The sequence below is a fragment of the Jaculus jaculus genome, chromosome 10 (assembly GCF_020740685.1).
Source record: "Jaculus jaculus isolate mJacJac1 chromosome 10, mJacJac1.mat.Y.cur, whole genome shotgun sequence".
Lineage (NCBI taxonomy): Eukaryota > Metazoa > Chordata > Mammalia > Rodentia > Dipodidae > Jaculus > Jaculus jaculus.
The window spans coordinates 61,196,492-61,219,709 of NC_059111.1; the positions used below are offsets into that span (position 1 = coordinate 61,196,492).

The 23,218-nt window shown below is 39.7% G+C and overlaps 1 protein-coding gene and 1 pseudogene across 1 annotated transcript; one reads left to right on the plus strand and one right to left on the minus strand.

Annotated features, from left to right (window-relative positions):
- The first annotated feature begins 4,860 nt into the window (after positions 1-4,860).
- LOC101605883 lies at positions 4,861-6,452 on the plus strand (annotated as a pseudogene).
- Positions 6,453-7,293: 841 nt separating this feature from the next.
- Lrrd1 (leucine rich repeats and death domain containing 1) lies at positions 7,294-22,677 on the minus strand. The gene is made up of 5 exons (XM_004656346.2): positions 20,764-22,677; positions 19,284-19,482; positions 11,778-11,939; positions 9,292-9,409; positions 7,294-7,477 (listed from the first exon to the last, which is right to left on the minus strand). The coding sequence occupies exons 1-5, from the start codon at positions 22,675-22,677 to the stop codon at positions 7,294-7,296; spliced, it is 2,577 nt and encodes an 858-aa protein (XP_004656403.2).
- Between the last annotated feature and the right edge of the window lie 541 nt (positions 22,678-23,218).

Genomic DNA, 23,218 nt, shown 5'->3' on the forward strand with positions numbered 1-23,218 from the left:
CACTCTTGCTCATTTCCCCAATTACTCTATGGTTTCAGCTGAGGCCCTGGTGAGGTGTGATGGACTGATTCTTTCCTCAGAATCTGCGTCCATCTTTCCTTCCCTGGGAGGTGAGGCATAGTTAGGCAGATGCTGTCTTGACCAGAAGTCCTTTTTTTTTTTTTTTTTTTTTTTTTTTGAGGCAAGCCCAACAGACTGGCCTTTTTTTTTTAGCGACGGAATGAGAGAAATGGAGAGAATGAATTGGTACACCAGGGCCTCCAGCCACTATAATCAAACTACAGATGCATGTACCACCTTGTGCACATGTGTGACCTTGTACACTTGCATCACCTTGTGCATCTGGCCTTTGCAGGACTTGGAGAGTTGAACATGATTCCTTAGGCTTCACAGGCAAACACTTTAACTGCTAAGCGACCTCTCCAGCCCTATCTTATTATATTTATACAAAGTTGTCCAATTCCAATCTGTAATGCTTCAGCAACAACAATATTTATAGACAACAGAATATCAAGGGTCACTGTCCAGAACTAGAATCATACAGTCCATTTTTCCTTCTACAGTTACCCCCATTTCTACCAAAGAAAAATTTGTTTGCAAAATTGGACTACTCCCATTCAGGTTGGCCTAATGTCTTACCTAAGTACAGCAAAATTAGTGATAGAATATATTTGTATCTAGACTCTTTTTAAATTTGTGTGTGTGTGTGTGTGTGTCTATGCACACACATGCATGTAGAATCCAGTGGATTATCTCAATGTCATTTCTCAGGTGCTGTTCACTTTTGAGTTAGGGTCTCTCATTGGCCTGAAATTCACCAAGTGGGCTAGACTGGCTGGCCAATGTGCTTCAGAACTCTACCTGTCTGTCCTCCTCAGCTTTGGAAACAGAAGCTTGAGCCACCATGCCTGACTTTTTTTTAAGGTGGGTTCTGGAGATTGAATTCACATCTTCATACTTACCAGGTGTGGTGGTTTGATTCAGGTGTCCCACATAAACTTAGGTGTTCTGAATGCTAGGTTCTCAGCTAATGGATATTTGGGAATTAATGCCTACTGGAGGGAGTGTATTGTTGGGGGCGGGCTTATGGGCTTTATAGCCAGTTTCCCCATGCCAGTGTTTGGCACACCCTCCTGTTGCTGTGGTCCATCTTATGTTGGCCAGGGGGTGATGTCCACCTTCTGCTCATGCCATCGTTTTCCCCTGCCATCGTGAAGCTTCCCCTCGTGCCTGTGAGCCAAAATAAATCTCTTTTTCCCAGAAGCTACTCTTGTTGGGTGATTTCTACCAGCAATGAGAACTGAACTGCAACACCAGGCAAGCAGTTTACCAACTGAGCTATCTCTCAGGGCTATGTAGTCTCTATTGGAACTTGTTTTTTTACATACCCAATAGGCCTACCATATCTTTGTGCAGTTCAGGGGTAAGATAAATGATATTGCACACTGGATGCCACCTCCCATCACTCCTGGCATTCTTAACCAGTGGCTGCCAAAGATAGAGTTCAGTAGAGTATTTGGTCATGAGAAAAGCTGTTGCATATGGCTTGGCGGATGGGGAAAAGGTAAAGTTTCATAATCTGAATAACACCCTTGTCCTCTGGCATATGGTCTTTATTCCCTTTATGAGGATTGTGTTTTGCCCTAGACCAGAACATATTTAAATTCATAAAAATCACATGAATCTTCATGGAGAAGTCTTCTATAATAGTCTAGGAGTAGAATAATACCACTAGAGATGCTGACAATGTAACAGGTCTTGGAGTTTGGTGTAAATTCTATTTTTTCATTCAGACTGTCCCTAATCTTTTCCAACAGATAATCAAAACTCCAAGGGTGATGGCAGAGATGAATATGCAGCATTACACTTTATAGATGATACTCAGTTCCTCAATGAAGATCTGAATAAACTTTATTTTTTTTTATAATTTCATGCATGAGTATAATGTATTCTGATCATGTTCACCCACTCATTTTCCTCTTTTCTCTCCATCCTGACTAACCATTTACTGATGTGAAATAATCAGTTAATGGAGACTGTGCAGATATAATATATTCTGAAGAAAGGGGGATGTATCTAAATTCAGTTTGTCTCCCGGACTACAGCCTACAATATAATGAAGAAATGATAAACTTGTCAGAAAAAGTTTGGAGAACAGAGTGCTAATTTTAAATTTTATGCTTTGACCATGGATAACAGTATGGATGTTTCAAATACAGCTCAACTTGCCATTTTTTTTTATTTATTTGTGAGAGAAAGATAATATATAGATAGATAGATAGATAGATAGATAGATAGATGGGTAGATAGATAGATAGATAGAGAGAGAGAGAGAGAGAGAGAGAGAGAGCGGGGGGGAGAATGGGTGTGCCAAGCTTCTAGCCAGTGCAAACAAACTCGAGATTACTGTACCACCCACCACTAAGCCATCTTTCCAGCCCTTCAACTTGCAATTTTTACTAGAGATATTGATGACAAACATAATGACATGAAGAAATGACTTCTTTGGTACCACTGAAAAGCACAACTAAGTCAAGGTATTTATATAAAGCAGTTAAAAAAAAAAAAAAGCTCATTGGGGCAGGAGAGATGACTTAGCATTTAAGGCATTTGCCTGCAAAGCCTAAGGACCCAGGTTTGATCCCCCAGTACCCACAAAAGCTGAATGTCCATGGGTGCATGAGTCTGGAGTTTGTTTGCAGTATCTAGAGGCCCTGGTATGCCCATTCTCTCCACCCCCTCCTCTCTCCCTCCCTCCTGCTTTGCTTCTCCCTCTCCCCCCTCTCTTTAGTAAATAAAAAATATATTAAAAATATTTTACTGGGGCTGGAGAGATGGCTTAGCGGTTAAGCGCTTGCCTGTGAAGCCTAAGGACCCCGGTTCGAGGCTCGGTTCCCCAGGTCCCACGTTAGCCAGATGCACAAGGGGGCGCACGCGTCTGGAGTTCGTTTGCAGTGGCTGGAAGCCCTGGCTCGCCCATTCTCTCTCTCTCCCTCTATCTGTCTTTCTCTCTGTCTGTCACTCTCAAATAAATAAATAATGAACAAAAAATATTTATAAAAAAAAATATTTTACTGGGCTGGAGAGATGGCTCAGTAGTTAAGGCATTCGCCTGCCAAATCTAAGGACTCATGTTTGACTTTCCAGGTCCCATGTAAGCCAGTGACACAAGTGCATAAGGTCATACATGTGCACAAGGGGGTGCACTTGTCTGGAGTTTGACTACAGTGGCTGGAGGCCCTGGCACACCAATTCTCTCACTTGCTCTCTTGCATAAAAAAAATAAAAGGCCTGTCTGTTAGGCTTGCCTCAAAAAAAAAATTTCTTTGTTCACTGTGAACATATCTGGCCTAGTCATTGATGATGCCTGGCAAGTGTAAGAGAGTGCCTTGTAAAATTAATAAAACACAATATAATTGCCACTGAAAAGTCATGCTTAATGAAGTCTCATTGGACAATACATCAAAAAATATGAGCAAAAGTATTAAAAATGAGTAATTTCATGCTTTTTGGCTTTTGATTATTTGTGTATTTCATACGTGACTCAAGACAATTCTTCATCTAGTGTGGCCTAGTAATACCAAAAATTAGGACACTTCTTTTTTTTAATATTTTTCACAAGTGTATATGTGTGTAGATATATTGCAAAAGTGCATATGGAGGCCAGAGGTTGACAATAGGGTGTCTTTCTGTATTAATCTCCACTTTATTTACTGTGGAAGGCTTTCTTAAAAGCCAAAGCATCAGACTCAGCTAGTCTAGTAGCCAGGTTGCCCTGAGGATCCTGCCTCAGCCTCTAAAGCCCCCGGGGTACGGATAGGCCACCACATCCACCTGGTGTTTACATGAGTGCTGGTGATCCAGACTCCAGTCACAAGTGTTTTGTCCACTAAGCCATTTCCCCAGCCCCCCAGCCCTATTTTTAGCAACAAAAACTAAACTGTTCCCACAATCATCTTAACCTCTTAAATTTGGTCTGTTTCCATTCAAAGTTATGGAAACCCAGGCTATACTAGCTTAAATGACTGACAGTGAAAGTTCCTAAGTATAGTGAACTTCAGACATGGCTGGCTTGAGACCCAAAGAATACAATCAGATCTTTCACTCGTTCATTCTGTCTGTCTCTCCCTCCCTCCCTCCCTCTTCCTCTCTCTCTCTCTCTCTCTCTCTCTCTCTCTCTCTCTCTCTCTCTCTCTCTCTCTGTATGTGTGTGTGTGTCCCTATACAACTTTTGACCAACTACACCAACAGAAAAAGTGAATCCTCCCTGGAAGCTCTACAGAAAAGTCCAAAGGAAAGAAATTGACCTGGCTTGAGTTTTCCAACAAAGTCAGTCAAACCCTAACAGAAAGGCAGTGAATAGCGAAGGGGGTTACCTGTGACAAAGACTGCTTCACCTGAAATACATGCAGTGCATCCCCCTGTGACAGAGGGTTTCTGGTAGCTGAAGAAAAGGAAACATACACAGGACAGGAGATTACAGGTGGCTATTCCATCAATCCTATCTGGATATTCAACTAAAGGAATATTGGCCTTAGACCAGGTTTATGCTTAATGAAGTCTTCCTATTCCTAATATAGAAAAAATAAGGATGCTGTATTTGTCATTTATACCAGTTTCTAGAAAGAAACATTTCTGCTTTATAAATCCAGTGAAAGCCACTAATAACCATATTACTGTGTGTCTTGCATTATAAAAAATTATATAGGTCAGTCGCTCGCGGCCGCCACCGTCCCCACCGCTACCGCCGCCGGTCGCGCTCAGCCAGCAGCTCGGCGCCACCTCGGGCGGCTGGCGTCTCGGGCGGGCGGGAGCGAGGCGGCGGCGGGCGCGGCGGCTCCGGCGCGAGCACGGGCGGCATGTCCATGGGGCCGGCCCGCGGCGCCCCGGCCTGGTGAGAGCATTTCCACTGCTGCTCCAAGGACACAAAGTTTGAAATTCCCGGATAATTACCTTTGAGAAGCTGGAAATAATTTCCTTAACTCCATCTCTTAGTTTCCATAGGCACATTGAGAAACCATGAACAACTTTAATAAGGAAGAGATTGACTGCCACATCCTTGATGAAGGATTTACTGCCAAGGACATTCTGGACCAAAAATTAATGAAGTTTCTTCTTCTGATGATAAGGATGCTTTTTATGTTGCGGACCTTGGAGACATTCTAAAGAAACATCTAAGGTGGTTAAAAGCTCTTCCTCGTGTCACTCCCTTTTATGCAGTCAAATGTAATGATAGCAGAGCCATAGTGAACACCCTAGCTGCCATTGGGACAGGATTCGACTGTGCAAGCAAGACTGAAATACAGTTGGTGCAGAGTCTTGGGGTACCTCCAGAGAGGATTATCTATGCAAATCCCTGTAAACAAGTGTCTCAAATTAAGTATGCTGCCAGTAGTGGAGTCCAGATGATGACTTTTGATAGTGAAGTTGAGTTGATGAAAGTCGCCAGAGTGCACCCAAAGGCAAAGTTGGTTTTGAGAATTGCCACTGATGATTCCAAAGCAGTCTGTCGCCTCAGCGTTAAATTTGGTGCCACACTCAAAATCAGCAAACTTCTCTTGGAACGGGCAAAAGAGCTAAATATTGATGTCATTGGTGTCAGCTTCCATGTAGGGAGTGGCTGTACGGATCCTGAGACGTTTGTTCAAGCAGTATCTGATGCCCGTTGTGTCTTCGACATGGGAGCTGAGATTGGTTTCAGCATGTATCTGCTTGATATTGGTGGTGGTTTTCCTGGATCTGAGGATGTGAAGCTTAAATTTGAAGAGATCACCAGTGTGATCAACCCAGCGCTGGATAAGTACTTTCCATCAGACTGTGGTGTGAGAATCATAGCAGAGCCGGGCAGATACTACGTTGCATCAGCTTTCACGCTTGCAGTCAATATCACTGCCAAAAAAATTGTGCTGAAGGAGCAGACTGGCTCCGATGATGAAGATGAATTGAATGAGCAAACCTATATGTATTACGTGAATGATGGAGTATACGGATCATTTAATTGCATCCTTTATGATCATGCACATGTGAAGCCCTTGCTACAGAAGAGACCCAAACCAGATGAGAACTATTACTCCTCCAGCATTTGGGGACCAACATGTGATGGCCTTGATCGGATCGTTGAGCGCTATAACCTTCCTGAAATGCATGTGGGTGATTGGATGCTCTTTGAAAACATGGGTGCATACACTGTTGCTGCTGCTTCTACTTTCAATGGATTCCAGAGGCCTACTATTTATTATGTGATGCACGACCAATGTGGCAACTCATGAAGCAAGTTCAGAAGCACGGCTTCCCGCCTGAAGTGGAGGAGCAGGACGTCAGCACTCTGCCCATGTCTTGTGCTCAGGAGAGTGGGATGGACCGTCACCCGGCAGCCTGTGCTTCCACTAGTATCAATGTGTAGATACCATTCTTGTAGCTCTTAACTGCGAGTGTAGCTTGAATTAAGGGGTTTGGGGGTCCACTTAACTTAATGATGCTAGTTTTGAAATGTCTTTGTACGAGTAGGGCTGGCACAGATGCAGCAGTGTGGAAGGCTAAGCAATGGGGTCACACTTATCTGTGTTCCTATGGAAACTATTTGAATATTTGTTTTATATGGATTTTTATTCACTTTTCAAACATACTAAAGTGTGCCCCTCAGCTGCTGAGCAAGCATTTGTAGCTTGTACAATGGCAGAATGGGCCCAAAGCTTAGTGTTGTGACCCATTTTGAAAATAAAGTATCTTGAAATAAAAAAAAATTATATAATAAAATTTTAATGGACCTATTTCCAAAATCAGTTTCACCAAGGTAACAAAAATCTGCAGAAGCAGTGTCTGTAATATTTTGTTATAATAGCATTAGAATAGGGGTCATAAATTGGCATCACTGAGACAATTTGCAATTCTCTTTTATAAATGAAGTGAGATAGCTACAACACTCAGTTTCAATTATATAAGTGCATCATATGTTTTTTACTTCTTTCTTTTTCACCTCTGTATGTGAATGTGAGAGATCGAGAGAGAGAGAGATTGGGTGCCTTCCTCAATCACTCTCCACTCTATGCTTTGAGACAGTGTCTTGCTGAACCTAGAGTTCATTGACTCAGCTACACTAGCCAGACAGTGAGCCCTAGGGATTCCCTGTCTCTTGCTCCCAGCACTGGTATTTCAGGCACATGCCACCAGGCCCAGCATTTTACCTGTGTTTGGAGGGTCCAAATGCAGGCCTCCTGCTTGCACGGTAGGGTACTTTTCCCACTCAGCCATCTCCCTGGCTCAAGCTTTCAATTTTTATTATGAATCCAAAGGTTAGAATTTAATCGCCCTTGTATAGAGAGTCAAAGCTGTTATCTTGTCCATTATGTCATGCGCTCCTATCATATTTAATGCCCTAACTAGTTGTTCTCCTAAGTCAGCATCACTGAGTGATGAGTTCTTCTCTTCTTTCCATTTAACAAATGCTTGGTAGGATTTTTCACTGATGGAAGCAGCACTGTAGAAATTCAAATAACATTTATTTTAGATGCCAATTAAGAACATAAATTTACAATACTTAAATGTATGTTGAGGTTTCAAGCCAAATTACCAGATTCAATAAGTCTAAAATTAATTGTTGGCAAAGAGATCTTCTGTGAAAGTTTACTATAAAGCTTGATACACAGAAAGTGTTTTCTTATAAAAAGTCAATGTTTCAGCATACATTCAATTCTCAAGACTTCAAAATAAGCATTATGGAGCTGGGGAGATAGCTCAGTGATTAAGATGCTTGCCTGCAAAGCCTAATGACCCACATAATTCCAGATGTACAAAGTGTCATATGCATATGTTTGCAGTGGCACTATGCCATGACATGCCCATTCTCTCTCTTGCTCTCTTTCTGTTTGCAAATGAATAAATATTTTTTAAAGCACCATAGATTATTTACTACAAACCAGTATACTAATACTGAAGAGCTGTATTTTTGCATATCTGTATGTTTGAATACATGTATTCTATGTGGAGGGGAGAATGAGATACCCTGTGTGTCCAGATGTATGCATTCCATTTGTGTGCATGCAGAGGCCAGAGAAGAATATCAGGTCTTCTCTATCATTTATCTATGTGTTTCCTTGAGATAGAATATCTATCTAAACAAGAGATATCATTTGAAGGCAGAATGGCTGACCAGCAAGTCCCAGTGATTCTTTGGTCTCAGTTCTCCACAGGATTAGACTTACAGGAATGTGTGGCCATGATCAACTATTTGTTGGACATAGGCAGGGCCCTGAGTTAAAGCAAACCTAACCTGTCTGATACTAAGTCCCCAGGCTTGCGAGAGATCACAGCAGCCTGAACCACCTCATATCTCAGGGACCAGATGGGCAGGGGAGCTCCTCCTCCCATTCTCCAAGATTGCAGTGAGCAGGATCCAACCTCCAAGAATGGGGGTCGCAGTGAGCCTGGACCCCAGGACAAAATCTTGGACTCCCAGATCTGCAGGAAGTAAGGCCACTACCTCTGCAAGCACGGGACACCTGGACATGCAGATAAGACATAGGCTTTGCCCATAACCCTGTGGTCTTTGGCCAGTTGCCTAGAAAGAAAACTCCTTATATGGTATCAGCCAGCACCTTTGCACAGCCCATCCCCCTGCCATTGCCTAGGTGCTGGAATGTATGTCCCCATATGCTAATTAGGCATCAGCAAGCAACTTTGTTTATCCAATCCCCTTAGGACCCTGTTCCCACCCTCAACTACTTATAAATAACCCATTCCCCTGACAATAAACCAAGCTGTTCACCGAAACTGTCTCCCGAGATTGATTCTTCCACGTTCACCACCATGGTTTCCTGGGATGCCTTGGGGGACAGCAGCTTGCCCTAGGACCCAGGAACCCACAGCTATTTACATGGGTATTGGGGATCAGATTAAATGCAAGCCAGACTTTCAGGCCCTCATATTGTGAGCCAAGTACTCTTACCCCTTGAGCCATCTCCCCAGCTGCTGTAGTACACGTTTTATATATTGATGTCACTTGAGCCTCATGACAGCTTTCAGCTATATCTGGCCAGAGGAGATACTAAGGCACAGAGACAAGGGAAAGGGCATGCCCAGTGTCACAAAGCCATCTGGAGCCCAGTAGTTTATCCTCACAGCCCTTCCTCTTTATTACAGTACATGGTGTCCCAACCAAAGATTACAAATACATAATAAACTGAAGTCAGTCTTCCACAGTAGAGCTAATATTAGCATTTCATAACTATATAATGTCTATATCATATAAACCAGAATGTAAGAAAAATTGTGTCAAATATTGTTCATACTTGCCTCTTGGTATAGATAGCATTTTTTGAGGTTTTCAGTTTTAGTTTTTGACATAAAAACTCAAAATTTGTTTCAGTGATATTGTTGGCAACTATCTTGAATATTTTCTCTAAGATTCTCTCTGTATGTGAACATAAAAAAATCTTGTTATTTATTTTGAAAAAAAGATACTCTTTCAAGTTAACTTTCTTCTGTGCTTCCATTAAATGTACATGGCAAATAAAATTTAAAATGACAATGCAGATCAAAAATATAGTCTAGCATCTGGGCATGCCTTTATTCACAGCACTCAGGAGGTAGAAGTAGGAGGATCACTATGAGTCCGAGAGCAGCCTCAGACTACAAAATGAATTCTAGGTCATCCTAGAGTGAGACCCTAGCTCAAAAAAAAAAAAAATTAATAAAAACTATGAACTGATTTACTTAAAAATATAAATATATAGTCTGCAATTTGAACCATTTGTTCCATTATTTCTAAAGCTTGAGAAGTCCTACAATCTAAAATGGGAATATTCTATACAACTTTCCAGTGATTTCTAATTGTTTTTGTTATTTCTGTATTTTAAATGAACTTGATTCTTTATTTCAATTCTGGCTCTTTCATATGCATATTTATGAATTAACCCGAGAAACCAACATTTCCTTTAACTATGGTATGTATCTGCATGCTTTATATTAAAATCATTTTGAGTGTTGTTTTTGATTATTAGTGCTTTTACATAATTTAATGTCGATCCATTTTTTTGGTCATTTTTGTTTACTAAAATACTGTAAGAATTTTCATTTTTTTCATATATCTTCTAACATTATTTTTGAAAAAAATTGTAAACATATTATTAATCCCTCTGCCAATACTGTATAATGATAAAACTGAAAATTGTAATCCAGTAATAAAACTTTCAGAAAGGGATTTCATGATCTGTGTTAAACCCAGAACAAACATATCTCCCATGCTACTTCTCCCTTCCTTCACTGGGGTACCAAGCTTTCATAAAGAAGCCTCCTTGAGAGTACAGAAAATGATAAATGTCTGGGGTTTCCCTTGCCTATTACATTTTTCCCATAAAGATTACAACTACATAGATCTTCCTTCCTTGTGGAGAAACAGAATGTTAGCAAGGAGGTTCAATTAGGTAACTTGATCACTTTTTTCTAAAGTAATATGACAAACAAATAATTTATGGATCCTGGAAAAACTCCTAAACCTTATTTTATAGAAATAGAATTAACATAAATTATCCCCTTTCAGAATTAGCACAATAAGCCTGAACAGTGAGTTAAAGACAGCTACTACTACTCAATTTTATGCTTAAGTTCTTCCTGTCAATAACATCCAAGACTTGCCAAAGTTTCCAAAGAGTTGCCATGCACATGAAAGCATATGGTGGCTCACAAAGGACACTACTTTTTTCATGACCATTTCATTAGATTGTGAGATTATACTTGTATGTGTTCCTGGTTTATATTGACATGGTACATGATAGAATGATTGGAGGGGGGCAGTTTTAGATATTACCTATTCCTAAATATAGATAAATATTTATTAATTTCTTGTATTAATTAGAAGGCCAAATTATAAATTGATTCTAAGGATGATAATGAGTGGGAAACTGGGTCCTAAGGAAAGGCCTAACTGCTAGTAGTCCAGCCAGAGGAAAGAATTGGGCAGTGAAACTTCCACCTAGAGACTTGGGAAAACCATTCTCCATATGTCCAATGGAAGGCCATTGAAAGAAAATAGACATACCCTTGCATATCACCTGAAACAAGCAGAAGGAATAGAGAGATTGTTCAAGGATTCAAACAGGTGGTCACAGTGGAGCCTAAACTGACTAGTATTAATAGAAAGGATTATGGACTTCCTTAAAGGCAAATTAATTTCTTTTTTAAAATATTTTTATTATTTATTTAAAAGATAAAAAGAAAAAGATAGAGGCAGATATATAGCAAGACATAAAGAGAGAGAGAGAGAGGGAGAGAGAATGGGCACACAAGAGCATCCAGCTACTGCAAATGAACTCCAGATGCATGTGCCACCTTGTACATCTGGCTTTATGTGGGTCCTGGGGAATTGAACCTGGGTCCTTTGGCTTTGAAGGCAAGCATCTTAACCACTAAGCAATCTCTCCAGCCAAAGGCAAATTAATTTCTTAGGACAATTATATCTGATAAAACAGATCTGCACTGAAGAAAGCTATATATGGATTGAGTGTAACCACAATTACAATGAAAACCCTACTGAAGGTCATTAAGGCCAATGGAAAGGAAGGAGCCCACTGCTCCATAGGGCTTTGCCTGCTTTCAGAGGCCCTATTTGTATGGATCTAAATGAAATACTATGAATTATCAACATAAACTATTGGCCTTCAGAAAAGGAGAGGTGGTAATATTTTAATATGTCTGCCAGATTGAAAGTCTCCAGTCAAAACATGCTCTTTCACTTTATAGATATCAGAAATTACTTGTAGAGATGATCACTGGTCACCTACCATCTCTTTCATCTGCCCTTTCCAAATAGCGTGCAATCGTATACAACTGTTTTCCTTTACAGATTTCCAGTGGAGGTCTCAGCAAAGGATTGTCATCAAAATCTATCTCCTGCAGGGAGGAAAGATTGTAGATGGCACTAGGCAAGGCTGTCAGATTGTTTCCTAGTAGAAAAAAAAGAACTGAATTATATATCTGCAAGATTAAAATATAGAGACAAAAATAGTGCATGGAGACTCTCTGTGTGGTGAGGTCCTCAAGGAATCTCACAATGACAACAGATCAGGAGTTCTTACTGTTCATACTAGGAGGAAAAATGAGGGTGTATAGAAAGAGCTCTGTGCTTCCATCCTCTGCCAGGGCAGGGCAGGGGGCAAAATGAGATAGTAGGTTATCCTCTTAGAATACATAAAATAAACAAAAAATAGGTATTATCATAATTTTTTAAAATAAGCTTTTTATTGAGAATAATTTTAGATTCACAAAAAAGTTGTAGATTGCAGTGCCTCAGTTTTACCTAATGTTATCTCACATGTGTCAAACCTGAGAGAACACCACAAATATATTACTATTAAGTAAACGACTCCTCTTGTTCTAGAATCCATTTCAGGATACCACATTGAGTATATTTTTGTCTTCTTAGTCTCCTCGGGTTTGTGACAGTTTCTAACTGTCTTATGAGATTTATAACCTGACAACTTTGGGAAGTACTGGCTAGGAATTTTATAAGATATTCTATAAGTTAAACTTGTGGGATATGTTTACTCAAGATTAGACTGAAGTTGTAGGTTTTTGGAAAGAATGGGAAGGAATTAAGGTGGTCTCATATCCTATCAGGGATATTGGATCACCACATAATACCACTAGTCATGGTTACTTTGATCATTGTCTAACAAAGTAGCTTTGAGGCTTCTGTAGTGTAATGGTATGGTTTTCTCACTTTCTGTGCTGTATTCTTTGGAATTTTCTGTTCTAGTGAATCACTAAATCTTGTTGCCATTGCAAACAAATTCTAGACGCATGCACCCCCTTGTACATCTGGCTTATGTGGGTCCTGGAGAATAGAACCAGAATCCTTCGGCTTTGCAGGCAAACGCCTTAACCGCTAAGCCATCTCTCCAGCCCCTAAATGTAATTTTTTAATGCTACCTTAATCTAATTAAAGGTGATAGAAAAAGTAAAACTGTGGTAACAAAAAATTCTAATCACTTAGAAGACCTCAAGTTTACCATTATATTATTCATATATTTCATACTTCTCAAAAAAAACAAATTTATTTATTTATTTATTTGAGAGACAGAAATATAAAAAGTCAAACAGAGAAAATATGGGCATGCCAGGGCCTTCTGCCACTGCAAATGAACTCCAGATGCATGAATTACTTTGTGCATCTGGCTTTATATGAATAATGGGGAATTGATGCCCTGGAGGGGTGGCTTGGTGGTTAAGGCGTTTGCCTGCAAAGCCAAAGGGCACAAGTTCAATTCCCTAGGACTCACGTTAGCCAGATGTACAAGGGGGCACACATATGCAAGCACCTTTAACCACTGAGCCAGCCCTCATACTTTTATTAGGTATAAACCTAAATAAAGGATACATGTTCCTTTTAGTAAAGAATGACATTTAGAAATCAATATCTGGGGGTGGGGCTGAGAAGATAGCTAAGTGGATGTGGTGTTTGCTACTCAAACCTGAGTATTCAAGTTTGATTCTCAGACCCCCACATAAAAAATCCAAAAGCCAGCTGGTGGCACATGCCTTTAATCCCAGAATTTACAAGGCAGAGGTAGGAGGATTGCTGTGAATTCAAGGCCACCCTGAGACTACATAGTGAATTCCAGGTCAGCCTGGGCTAGATCAAAAGCCTACCTCGAGAAAAAAAAACGAATCCTAAAGCCTTGGTAGGCTTCTGTAATCTCAGCACTCTGATGATGAGCTGGGAAGTGAAAATAGGAGAATTTCTCATAATCTCAAGGTGAGTACAGCAAAAAGAACAAGAGAAGAGTGAGATGGAGAGGAAGCCATGCCTTTAAATGAGTTGGAATGGTGAGAACAGACACAAAAGTTGTCCACCAACATCCATGCATGGATAGGGGCACAAACATGCCCACACTCACACATAAACACAGATACAAATACAACACATAAATAATTAAAAATATGAAATCAATATCTGACACTGCAGTACAGCAGGACATTTGCCCTAGCACATGCAAGACCCTAGATTCAATTCTTAGCTCACAAAAGCACGCCAAAACATGGAAATCAAGACCTGATTACTAGTCTTGTTCATATATATACATATATATATGACTATAACTCCAGTCCTATGCAGAGCAGAGACCAGAGAATCTCTAGAGCTTAAAAAAAAATGCAAGGTCCAAAATAAGTAAGCGATAATGTCTTGTGGAAAAACAAGATTTTGAGCAATAGAAGAGAATAAATATCATGGGACTGGGAAGATAGCTCAGAGGTTAAAAGTGCTTGCTTGTAAAGCCTGCTGGCCAGAGTTCAATTCCTCAGTACCCATACAAGCCAGACATAACCACTTGCAGTGGCAAACAGACTCTAGCACACCATTCTCCTCTCCTAGGTTTATTGATATGGTAAATTGCATGGGAAATTTTTGAATGTTGACCCCATTCTTGCATTTACAGTTATATGTTATCATTTTCTATATTGATGAATTTGATTTGCTTTAATTTGCTATAGAATTTTGCACTAGTGTTTATAAAAAAAGAAATATATTTATCTAAGCCAGGTGTGGTAGCATACACCTTTAATCCCAGCTCTCAGAAGGCAGAGGTATGAGGATTGTCATGAATTGGAGGCTACTCTGAGAGTACACAGTGAGTTCCAGGTCAAAAAAGACTACTATACCAAAGCTATGTGACATAACTGAAGGACAAAGAATAACTTTTCATGATCAAAACAGGTAAACCAGGTGTAGTGGCGCACACCTTTAGTCCCAGTATTTGGGAAGCAGAGAGTTCACCCTGAGATAGTGAATTCCAGGTCAGCCTGAGCTAGAATGAGACCTCACCTCAGAAAACAAAACAAAACAAAACAAACAACAACAACAACACAACAAAAACAGGCTTAAGAGACAACAAAGCCAGACCTGCAGAAATTATTTGAAGGAGTTCTTTGGATTGAGACAAAGGAAAAGCACATATATGATGCCACAGGAAACTATAAACCCTTTTTGAATAATATTTATGCAAGAGGGGAATAAAAAAAATGAAGCACTACAAAATTAACAGAAATTAGCACATTCTTTTCAATAATGATATTGAACACAAATGGTCTCAATTCCCTAATCCAAGGATACAGGCTAGCAGAATGGAATAAAAAGCAGGAAGCAAATAAAATGATACAAATAATGATTTTTTTAATTGACTTGTTTCTTCTTTAAATATTTGGTAGAATTCTACAGCGAAATAATCTGGATCTGTAGCTTTGTGTGAAAGCTTTTAGCTGCCTCTTATTATTCAAGCTCCTGTGAAGTACTCTCCTACATTATACCAGGGTTGTCTGTGTGGTGGGTAGAATAGAAGAAGAATGATACTATGTGACTTCCAAGATTATATTTGTAAAAGATACTGTTCCTAGCCAGGCGTGGTGCACGCCTTTAATCCCAGCACTCGGGAGGTAGAGGTAGGAGGAATGTCGTGAGTTCGAGGCCACCCTGAGACTCCATAGTGAATTCTAGGTCAGCCTGGGCTAGAGTGAGACCCTACCTCAAAAAAAAAAAAAAAAAACCCACAAAAACAAAAAGATACTGTTCCTTCCATGGGCATATCTGTGCCTCTCCCTATCTGGTATCATTCACTCTGGAAAAGCCAGTTCTTAAGTCATGAGAAGGTTTGTAAGGCAAGAAACTCAAGGCTGCTGCAACAACCATGTGGGTGAACTTGGAAACAGCCACTAGTCCCAGAAAAGCCTGAATGAAGCCCAGCTCATAGGTTGACTGAAATCCGACCTTGAGATACAAATCAGTTAATATACTCATAGATTTCTGTTTCTCCCTAGTTGAGTAAGTTAAACTTGGGAAATTGACACACAACCTGAGATAACTTGCATAACAAAACCAATGGCTAAAAGTCCTGATCTGAAAAGGTGTTTGTGGTTTTAGTCCAGCCAATTGAAGTATAGTGACAAGAATAATAATATATATTAACATTGTTTGTAGCATGGGCTAGAGCAAAACAACCCTAACCCCCCCCCAAAAAAAACATGGATTAAATACTCTCTCTCTATCTATCTATCTGTCTGTCTGTCTGTCTGTCTGTCTGTCTGTCTGTCTGTATGTATGTATGTATGTATGTATATGTGGTGTGTGTGTGTGTTTATACCAATTCCCAATTTCATTATAGTGATTACTTCAGGAAAGCACTATGGAAACTGCTGGAAGGAAACAGTCACCAATAGTATGAATAATCAGGGAACCTTGCAGGCTACAAAATGAACCAGCCTGACAATAATTACACACTTGTGCAATAGTGGCACACAACCTCTGCAGGTAACCAGCTGTTCTCTGATTGGACATGAGGCCCGCTCAATGACAGAACTCAAATCTGGTATAAGAAACCAAGTCAGATTCCCATAGTCAAGAAATATACTTCAGAGAGAAGCCCCCACTGCTCTCTGGAGAAGAGTGAACTTGCAATGCAAAAATCTCTCAAATGGGGCTGGATGGATAGCTTAGCGGTTAAGGCGTTTGCCTGCCAAGCCAAAGGACCCACGTTTGGTTGATTCCCCAGGACCTACATTAGCCCAATGCACAAGGGGGGGCCGAGCATGTCTGGAGTTCCTTTGCAGTGGCTGGAGGCCCTGGCATGCCCATTCTCCTTCTCTCTCCCTCTTTCTGTGTCAAATAAATAAAAATAAAATATTTTTTAAAAAAATCTCTCAAATGACTTTGCATTACCCCATTTAACCCAAGATGCTGTCACTCTTGTTTGGAGAATCTGCTTTCTTTTACAGATGGCAGAGAAAATGGAGGAGAGTCAAGACTCATCAATAAGACAAGAAGATAACTGACTACCTACCATAGAAGACTTGCCATTGGGCTGGAGAGATGGCTTAGTGGTTAAGGCGCATGCCTGCGAAGCTTAAGGACCCTGGTTTGATTCTCCGGGTCTCACGTAAACCAGATGCACGTGGTGGCACATGGATCTGGAGTTCGTTTGTAGTGGCTGGAGGCCCTGGTGTGCCCTTTCTCACTCTGTCTCTCTGTCTCTAATAAATAAATAAACAAATAAAAATAAAATCTTTAACAACAAAAAAGACTTGCCATCTTTCACATCTGCTAGGGCCCAAGAGAACTTGCAGTGGAAGTGGTTCTATGAATACTGCGCTTACTACTAACCTGACAACCAGCTCCAGGGTGATGGTGGCACATACAATGATCAAGAACAGCCTATCAAAGCAGAAATCCAGAGGCTACAAAGCACTCAACACTAAATAAAATTACCATTAAGCCTGCCATGTCTCAGAACATTGTGGAAGAGGGGGACAGAAAGAGTTTAAGAACCACAGAATGGGTAGGAATACCCTGAGGCACAGTTCACCCCCCCCCCACTATCTCATTGGGACTGACTGAGGCCTTCATGACCCCACAGTAAATCCCATAACCCCACAGAGGAGGGCACCAGGGAAATGGGAACAGGGGAGAAGGAATAAAAGAGTATAATCTTCTGGGCATAATAGCATTTGAGAGGCAGAGGCAGGAGGATCACTGTGAGTTCCAGGTTACCCTGAGACTACATAGTGAATTCTAGGTCAACTTGGGCTAGAGCAAATCTTCCCTTGAAAAAAAGAAAAGAGTATAATCTGTTAATAAATAAATGAGGGCTGGAGAGATTGCTTAGTGGTTAAGGCCTGTGCCTGCAAAGCCAAAGGATCCCAGTTCAAGTCTCCCATGTAAGCCAAATGCACAAGGGGGTGCATGTACCTGGAGTTCATTTGTAGGGGCCGGAGGCCCTGGCCTGGACATTCTCATTCATTCTCTCTCTCTCTTTCTCTCTCTCTCTCTCCTTCCCTCCCTTTCTCTCTCTCAAATAAATAAATAAGTAAAAAAGGAAATGCAAAGAAATTGCTGACTTAAGTTTCTAAAAGTGGGTATAGAGGGAGGGGTGACACCAGGTTCAGAAAGCAAAGAAATACTGAATACCTGGGTATGAAGGCAAACTAGAAGACAGAATAAATGAAAATATGTTCACCTTCTTGAGCTGTTGCAATTCCTTCAAAGCAAAAATGGGCTCTTTTCTTTTTTTAAATTTGTAGTATATGCACTTTTTTTTTTTTTTTTTTTTTTTTTTTTTTTTTTTTTTGAGGTTGGGTCTTGCTCTCGTCCAGGCTAACCTGGAACTCACTCTGTAGTTTCAGGATGGCCTCAAATTCATGGCAATACCTATCTCTTCTTCTCAAGTGCTGGGATTAAAGGTGTGTGCCACTACACCTGGCTTTTTTTTTTTATAATGCCCTTTTATATGTGTGTCTGTGGGCACAAATGTACCACAGCATGCATGTAGAGGTCAGAGAATAACTTTGGGCACCAGTCTGCATCTACTTTGTTAGAGGCAGGATCTCTCTTTTTTTATTTGCAAGCAGGGAGGGGGTTAAAAGAATGGGTATGCTAGGGTCTTTAGCCACTGCAAATGAACTCTAGATACATGTACCACTTTGTGAATCTGGTTTTATGTGGGTAATGGGAATTGAACCTAGATCATTAGGCTTTTCAGGTAAGCACCTTAACTGCTGAGCCACCTCTGCAGCCCAAGAGGCAGGATCTCTTGTTCAGTGCTATGTTTACCAGGCTGGCTGGCCCACAAGTTTCCAGAGGATTCTACTGTCTGTGTCTCCCTTTTCACTTGTACGTGCACTGGGATTACTCTAGTCTGTGCTACAGCATCTGGCTGTGCATGGGTTCTAGGGATCCATACTCAGGGACTCATATTTACATAGCAAGAACCTTATGTACTAAACCATCTCCCAAGCCCAAGAACTCAGTCTCTTACTTTGTTCTCATTTCCTGTACCTAGAAAACACATTTTATGCCATCCCTTTCCAATGCTCACTTATTATGCTTTTTTTTTAAACTTTTTCATTTTTGTTTTTCAAGGTAGAGTCTCACTCTGGTTCAAGCTGATCTGGAATTAACTATGTAGTCTCAGGGTGGCCTTGAACTCATGGTTACCCTCCTACCTCTGCCTCCCCAGTGCTGGGATTAAAGGTGTGTGCCACCATGCCTGGCTTTTTTTTCTTTTTAATTTTGATTTTTCAAGTTAGGGTCTCACTCTAGCACAGGTTGACCTGGAATTCACCATGTAATCTTAGGATGGCCTCAAACTCACAACAATCCTATCTTTGCCTCCCAAGTGCTGGAATTAAAGGCATGTACCTCCATTCCTGGCTACTTAATACATTATGTTGACTGTTTGCCATTCTATATCTTGTCAACAAAATTTGTATCACAGATATTAATATACCATTTACACGCTTACCTCTCAGGTCTAGTTGCTCTAGGATGCTTAAAGATAAAAAAGATAGTGGAAGAGAACTTATTTGATTGTTGTGTGCATATAAAGTAACCAGACTTTCCAGTTCTCCTATATTTCTTGGAAGCTCTTTGATTGCATTGTTTGAGATATCAAGTATTTTAAGTTGCATCATACTAGACAGCTCTTCTGGAAGTCTTGTTAACTGCAACAAAAATTAAAAATTATGCTTTTATAAATCTATAAATATTTGTATGAGTAATTGTTTTCTAAAGTCAAATAAAAGGAGGAAGTTTTTTTGTCTTATTTTTTGTCTAAGGGAAGATATTTCCATTTGGCCACAGATCTTTATTTTCTAGTTTATGCCTACAAGTTCTTGTGTGACATCTAACCACCTCCCTGATCTAATGCCACATGTTTAATCCAGTGGCTCATGACCCACTTTCTTCATTCTCCCAACACTCAGTCTATTGCCTCCTACTCCTTCCTTCTCCCCCTAAAGCTGACACAATATTCCTCCCTGAAGATTTTGCCACTAAGTCACATATTTTATCTCTTCACTCCTGCTCTGATCAACAGGGCTCTTCATGTAGACCTTCTGTGTTTTCATTGGATTTTTAGGTGACATTATAAGCATATTTGCAGAAGAGATGGCAGGAAGAATGTGAGAGCCAAAGGAAGGATAAGACTCCTTACAATGCACTCTTTCAGACACCAAATGCCCTGGATATCCATGACCTCACAGTGTCTAGCACTACCTACAGAAAACCAGTATAAGAGGAGGAAACCATGATATCAAAACAAAGAGAGACTGATTGAGAGAGGGAGAGGATATAATGGAAAGTAGAGTTGTGAAAGGGAAAGTGGGGGAGGGAATTATAGTTTATTGTCTATAATTATGGAATTTGTCAAAAATAATTAAAAATTTAAAAATAAAGTATTTCACCTGAGCTTAAACCATGCATACATGGACTGAAGCGACAGCTAGGCAGTTAAAGCACTTGGCTTCAAAGCCTAAGGACCCAGGTTGATTCCTCAGTGCTCATATAAAGCCAGATGCACAAACTGGCACATACATCTGGAGTTCATTTGCTGCAGCTGGAAGCCCTAGCATGCCCATTCTCTGTCTCTCCTCTGTCTATATCTCTCTGTGCTTGCAAATAAATAAATAAAAATATTTTTAAAAAACATTCATACAGTGTTGGGGAGATGGCTAAGTGGTTAAAGGTGCTTGCTTGCAAAGACTATCAGCCCAGGTTTAATTCCTCAGTATCTACAAAAAGCAATTTGCACAAATTGGTGTATGCATCTGGAATTTGCAGTGGCAAGAGGCTCTGGCATGGCCATTCATTCTCATTTTATCTTTCTTGAAAATAATTTTAGGGGGAAAAAGACAAAAACCTGCATATAAGCATGAATAAATACTGCAACTTACATTTTAACCTCTCTGGTTTCCATTTCCCAGTGCCCCAAATAACATTCTTACCTTTCTACCATTTATCTGACTTATGTTCAGCTCCTCCAGTGACTCAAGTTGACACAATTCAATGGGAAAAGACGTGAATTGATTGCTTGCAACATTTAAATTTTGGATTTCTGTTAGCCTGTATATATCAGGAGGTATTTCCTGTAACTGATTTTCTGAAAGATCAAGTACTTGCAAATTTTCTAAAGTACACAGTTCTGTTGGGAATATTTCAAAGTTATTAGAAGACAGAATAAGTACACGGAGTGATAGCATGTCTGATATAGATGGTGGAATTTCCTTTATTTGGTTTTTACCAAGATCCAAGTACTGAAGATTAATTAGAGAACATAAGTGTTCAGAAAATACAAGAAGTTTGTTTTCATTCAACTCTAAATGAAGCAGCTGTTTACTGAAAGATATATCCACAGGTATTTCTGAAATGAAATTTCCATTAAAACTCAAATAATTGAGTAACTCTAAAGCACACAGTCCCACTGGGAAATAGGTTATCTTATTGTGATTCAATTCAATGTCAGTTATTTTTCTGCAGTTTTTTATTTCAATGGGCACATGTGTGATTTGATTTCCTGAAAATTCCAGGCTATATATATTATTAAGATGTAAGATGTCATCAGGTATTAGTGCCAAATTATTTCTGTTTACATGCAGTTTTCTTAAATTTTTAAGCTTATGAATGTTGTTAGGAAGTTCCGTTAATTTGTTATCGCTAAGACTAAGGGATTCCAACATTACACACTGGGAAATTTTGGGGGGTATACTTTTTAATAAATTTTTATCAAGATTAAGAACCCTAAGATCTCTAAAATTTTCAATTTTGTGTGAAAGAACTTCCAACTGATTGTCAGCCAGTTGGAGTTCTTTGATTTTGGGTAGCTGAAAAATTTCCACAGCCAAAAAGAGAAGTTTGTTGTGATCCATGAAAAATTGTTCTAAATTTTTAAGTTCCCTAATTTCCTTTGGCAAACTCTTTATCAAGTTTCCAGTAAGGTTCAGTGAGATTAAGTTTGGTAAGAAGCAGAGAACTTTAGGAAATATTGTTAATTGATTATATTCCAGATTGAGAATTCTCAAGTTTTTCAAACTAGATATAGAGTCTGGTATATGTGTTAACATATTTGTACCCAAACTTAAAATTTCCAAGTTACTAAGGTTTTCTAAGCTGGAAGAAGGAAAGTTCTTAATGCAGTTATTATCTACAAAGAGTTGTCTTATATTCCAAAGGCATACTATTTCTTGAGGTATATGTGATATTTTGTTGTGACTGACATTTAATTTCCTTAAATTATAAAGGAACTGAATTTCCAGTGGAATTGATGATAATTCATTTTCTTGCAAGGATAGGATCTCAAGTCCTAGCAGATCCCCTGGATCTGCCCCCTGGAAAGATTTTATTTGATTCTTATCTAAGTATAGATATTTCACATATTTGACTTTTAAAATATCTACAGGGAATTCTTGTAAACCTTGGTCTTCAAGACTAAGTATAAAGTCATCTGACTCTGAGTCAGATTCGTATTCATCTTCAAAGACATCAGGGCTAACTTCTTCCATTTCATCACTAGATGCCAAGCTAATGACAGAATCCTCTATGGTCATCTCTGTCATTAATGGTAAGAAATTTTGTGACGTTTCTAGTTTGGATTCTGAGTGTATATCTGTTTCAGGCAACTGAATTGTTTCCTCATATTCTTCATTTACATTAAAATTGCTTGCAGAGTAAGATGTTGACTGCAGTGCATTCTCTGAAGGATGCATATCATATGTCCGGTCGGAAGAAGCTTCATTTAACAAATCTGTTGGTTCTTTAATCAACCCTGGCTCTTCCTCCTCCTGTGATATAGAGTCATTCCTAAAGACTCTAGTGATTCCAGAACTTCCTTCCAGTGCTGAAGTGTCCTTTTCCTCAGACATCTTACTTCCTGAATAATTTTACACCAATTCAAAACTGTAATTATTTTTTCATGTTCTTTTTTCCTTTGAATCTATAAAATAAATGTTCATATTAAAAGAAGTGTAATAAAAATGTCAAAAATTCAAATGAATTATAATGTCACCATCTTCTATAAAAAATAATTTTGAGCTGGGCGTGGTGGCACATGCCTTTAATCCCAGCACTCATGAGGCAGAGGTAGGAGGATTGCCATGAGTTTGAGTTCACCCTGAGACTCCATAGTGAAATCCAGGTCAGCCTGGGCTAGAGTGAGACCCTACCTTGAAAAACAAAAATAATAATAATAATAATAATAATTTTGAGGATGGAGAGATGGCTTAGCAGTTGAGGCATTTGCCTGCAAAGCTAAAGGATCTGGGTTCGGCTCTCCAAGACCCATGTAAGCCAGATGCAAAAGAGGGCACTCACATCTGTAGTCCATTTGTAGTGGCTGGAGGCCCTGGTGCGCTCATTCCCCTCCCCGCCTCATCCCTCCTCTTTCTCTCTCTGTCAAGTAAGTAA

What these genes read in the sequence shown, in the direction of transcription:
- Lrrd1 (XM_004656346.2), bottom strand. Translation starts at nt 22,677, where the DNA reads ATGTCTGAGGAAAAGGACACTTCAGCACTGGAAGGAAGTTCTGGAATC. An exon ending in GTCAGATAAATGGTAGAAAG is followed by an intron (nt 19,483 to 20,763) that starts GTAAGAATGTTA and finishes TTTTTGTTGCAG; the next exon opens with TTAACAAGACTTCCAGAAGA. An exon ending in AAGGGCAGATGAAAGAGATG is followed by an intron (nt 9,410 to 11,777) that starts GTAGGTGACCAG and finishes GTTCACATACAG; the next exon opens with AGAGAATCTTAGAGAAAATA.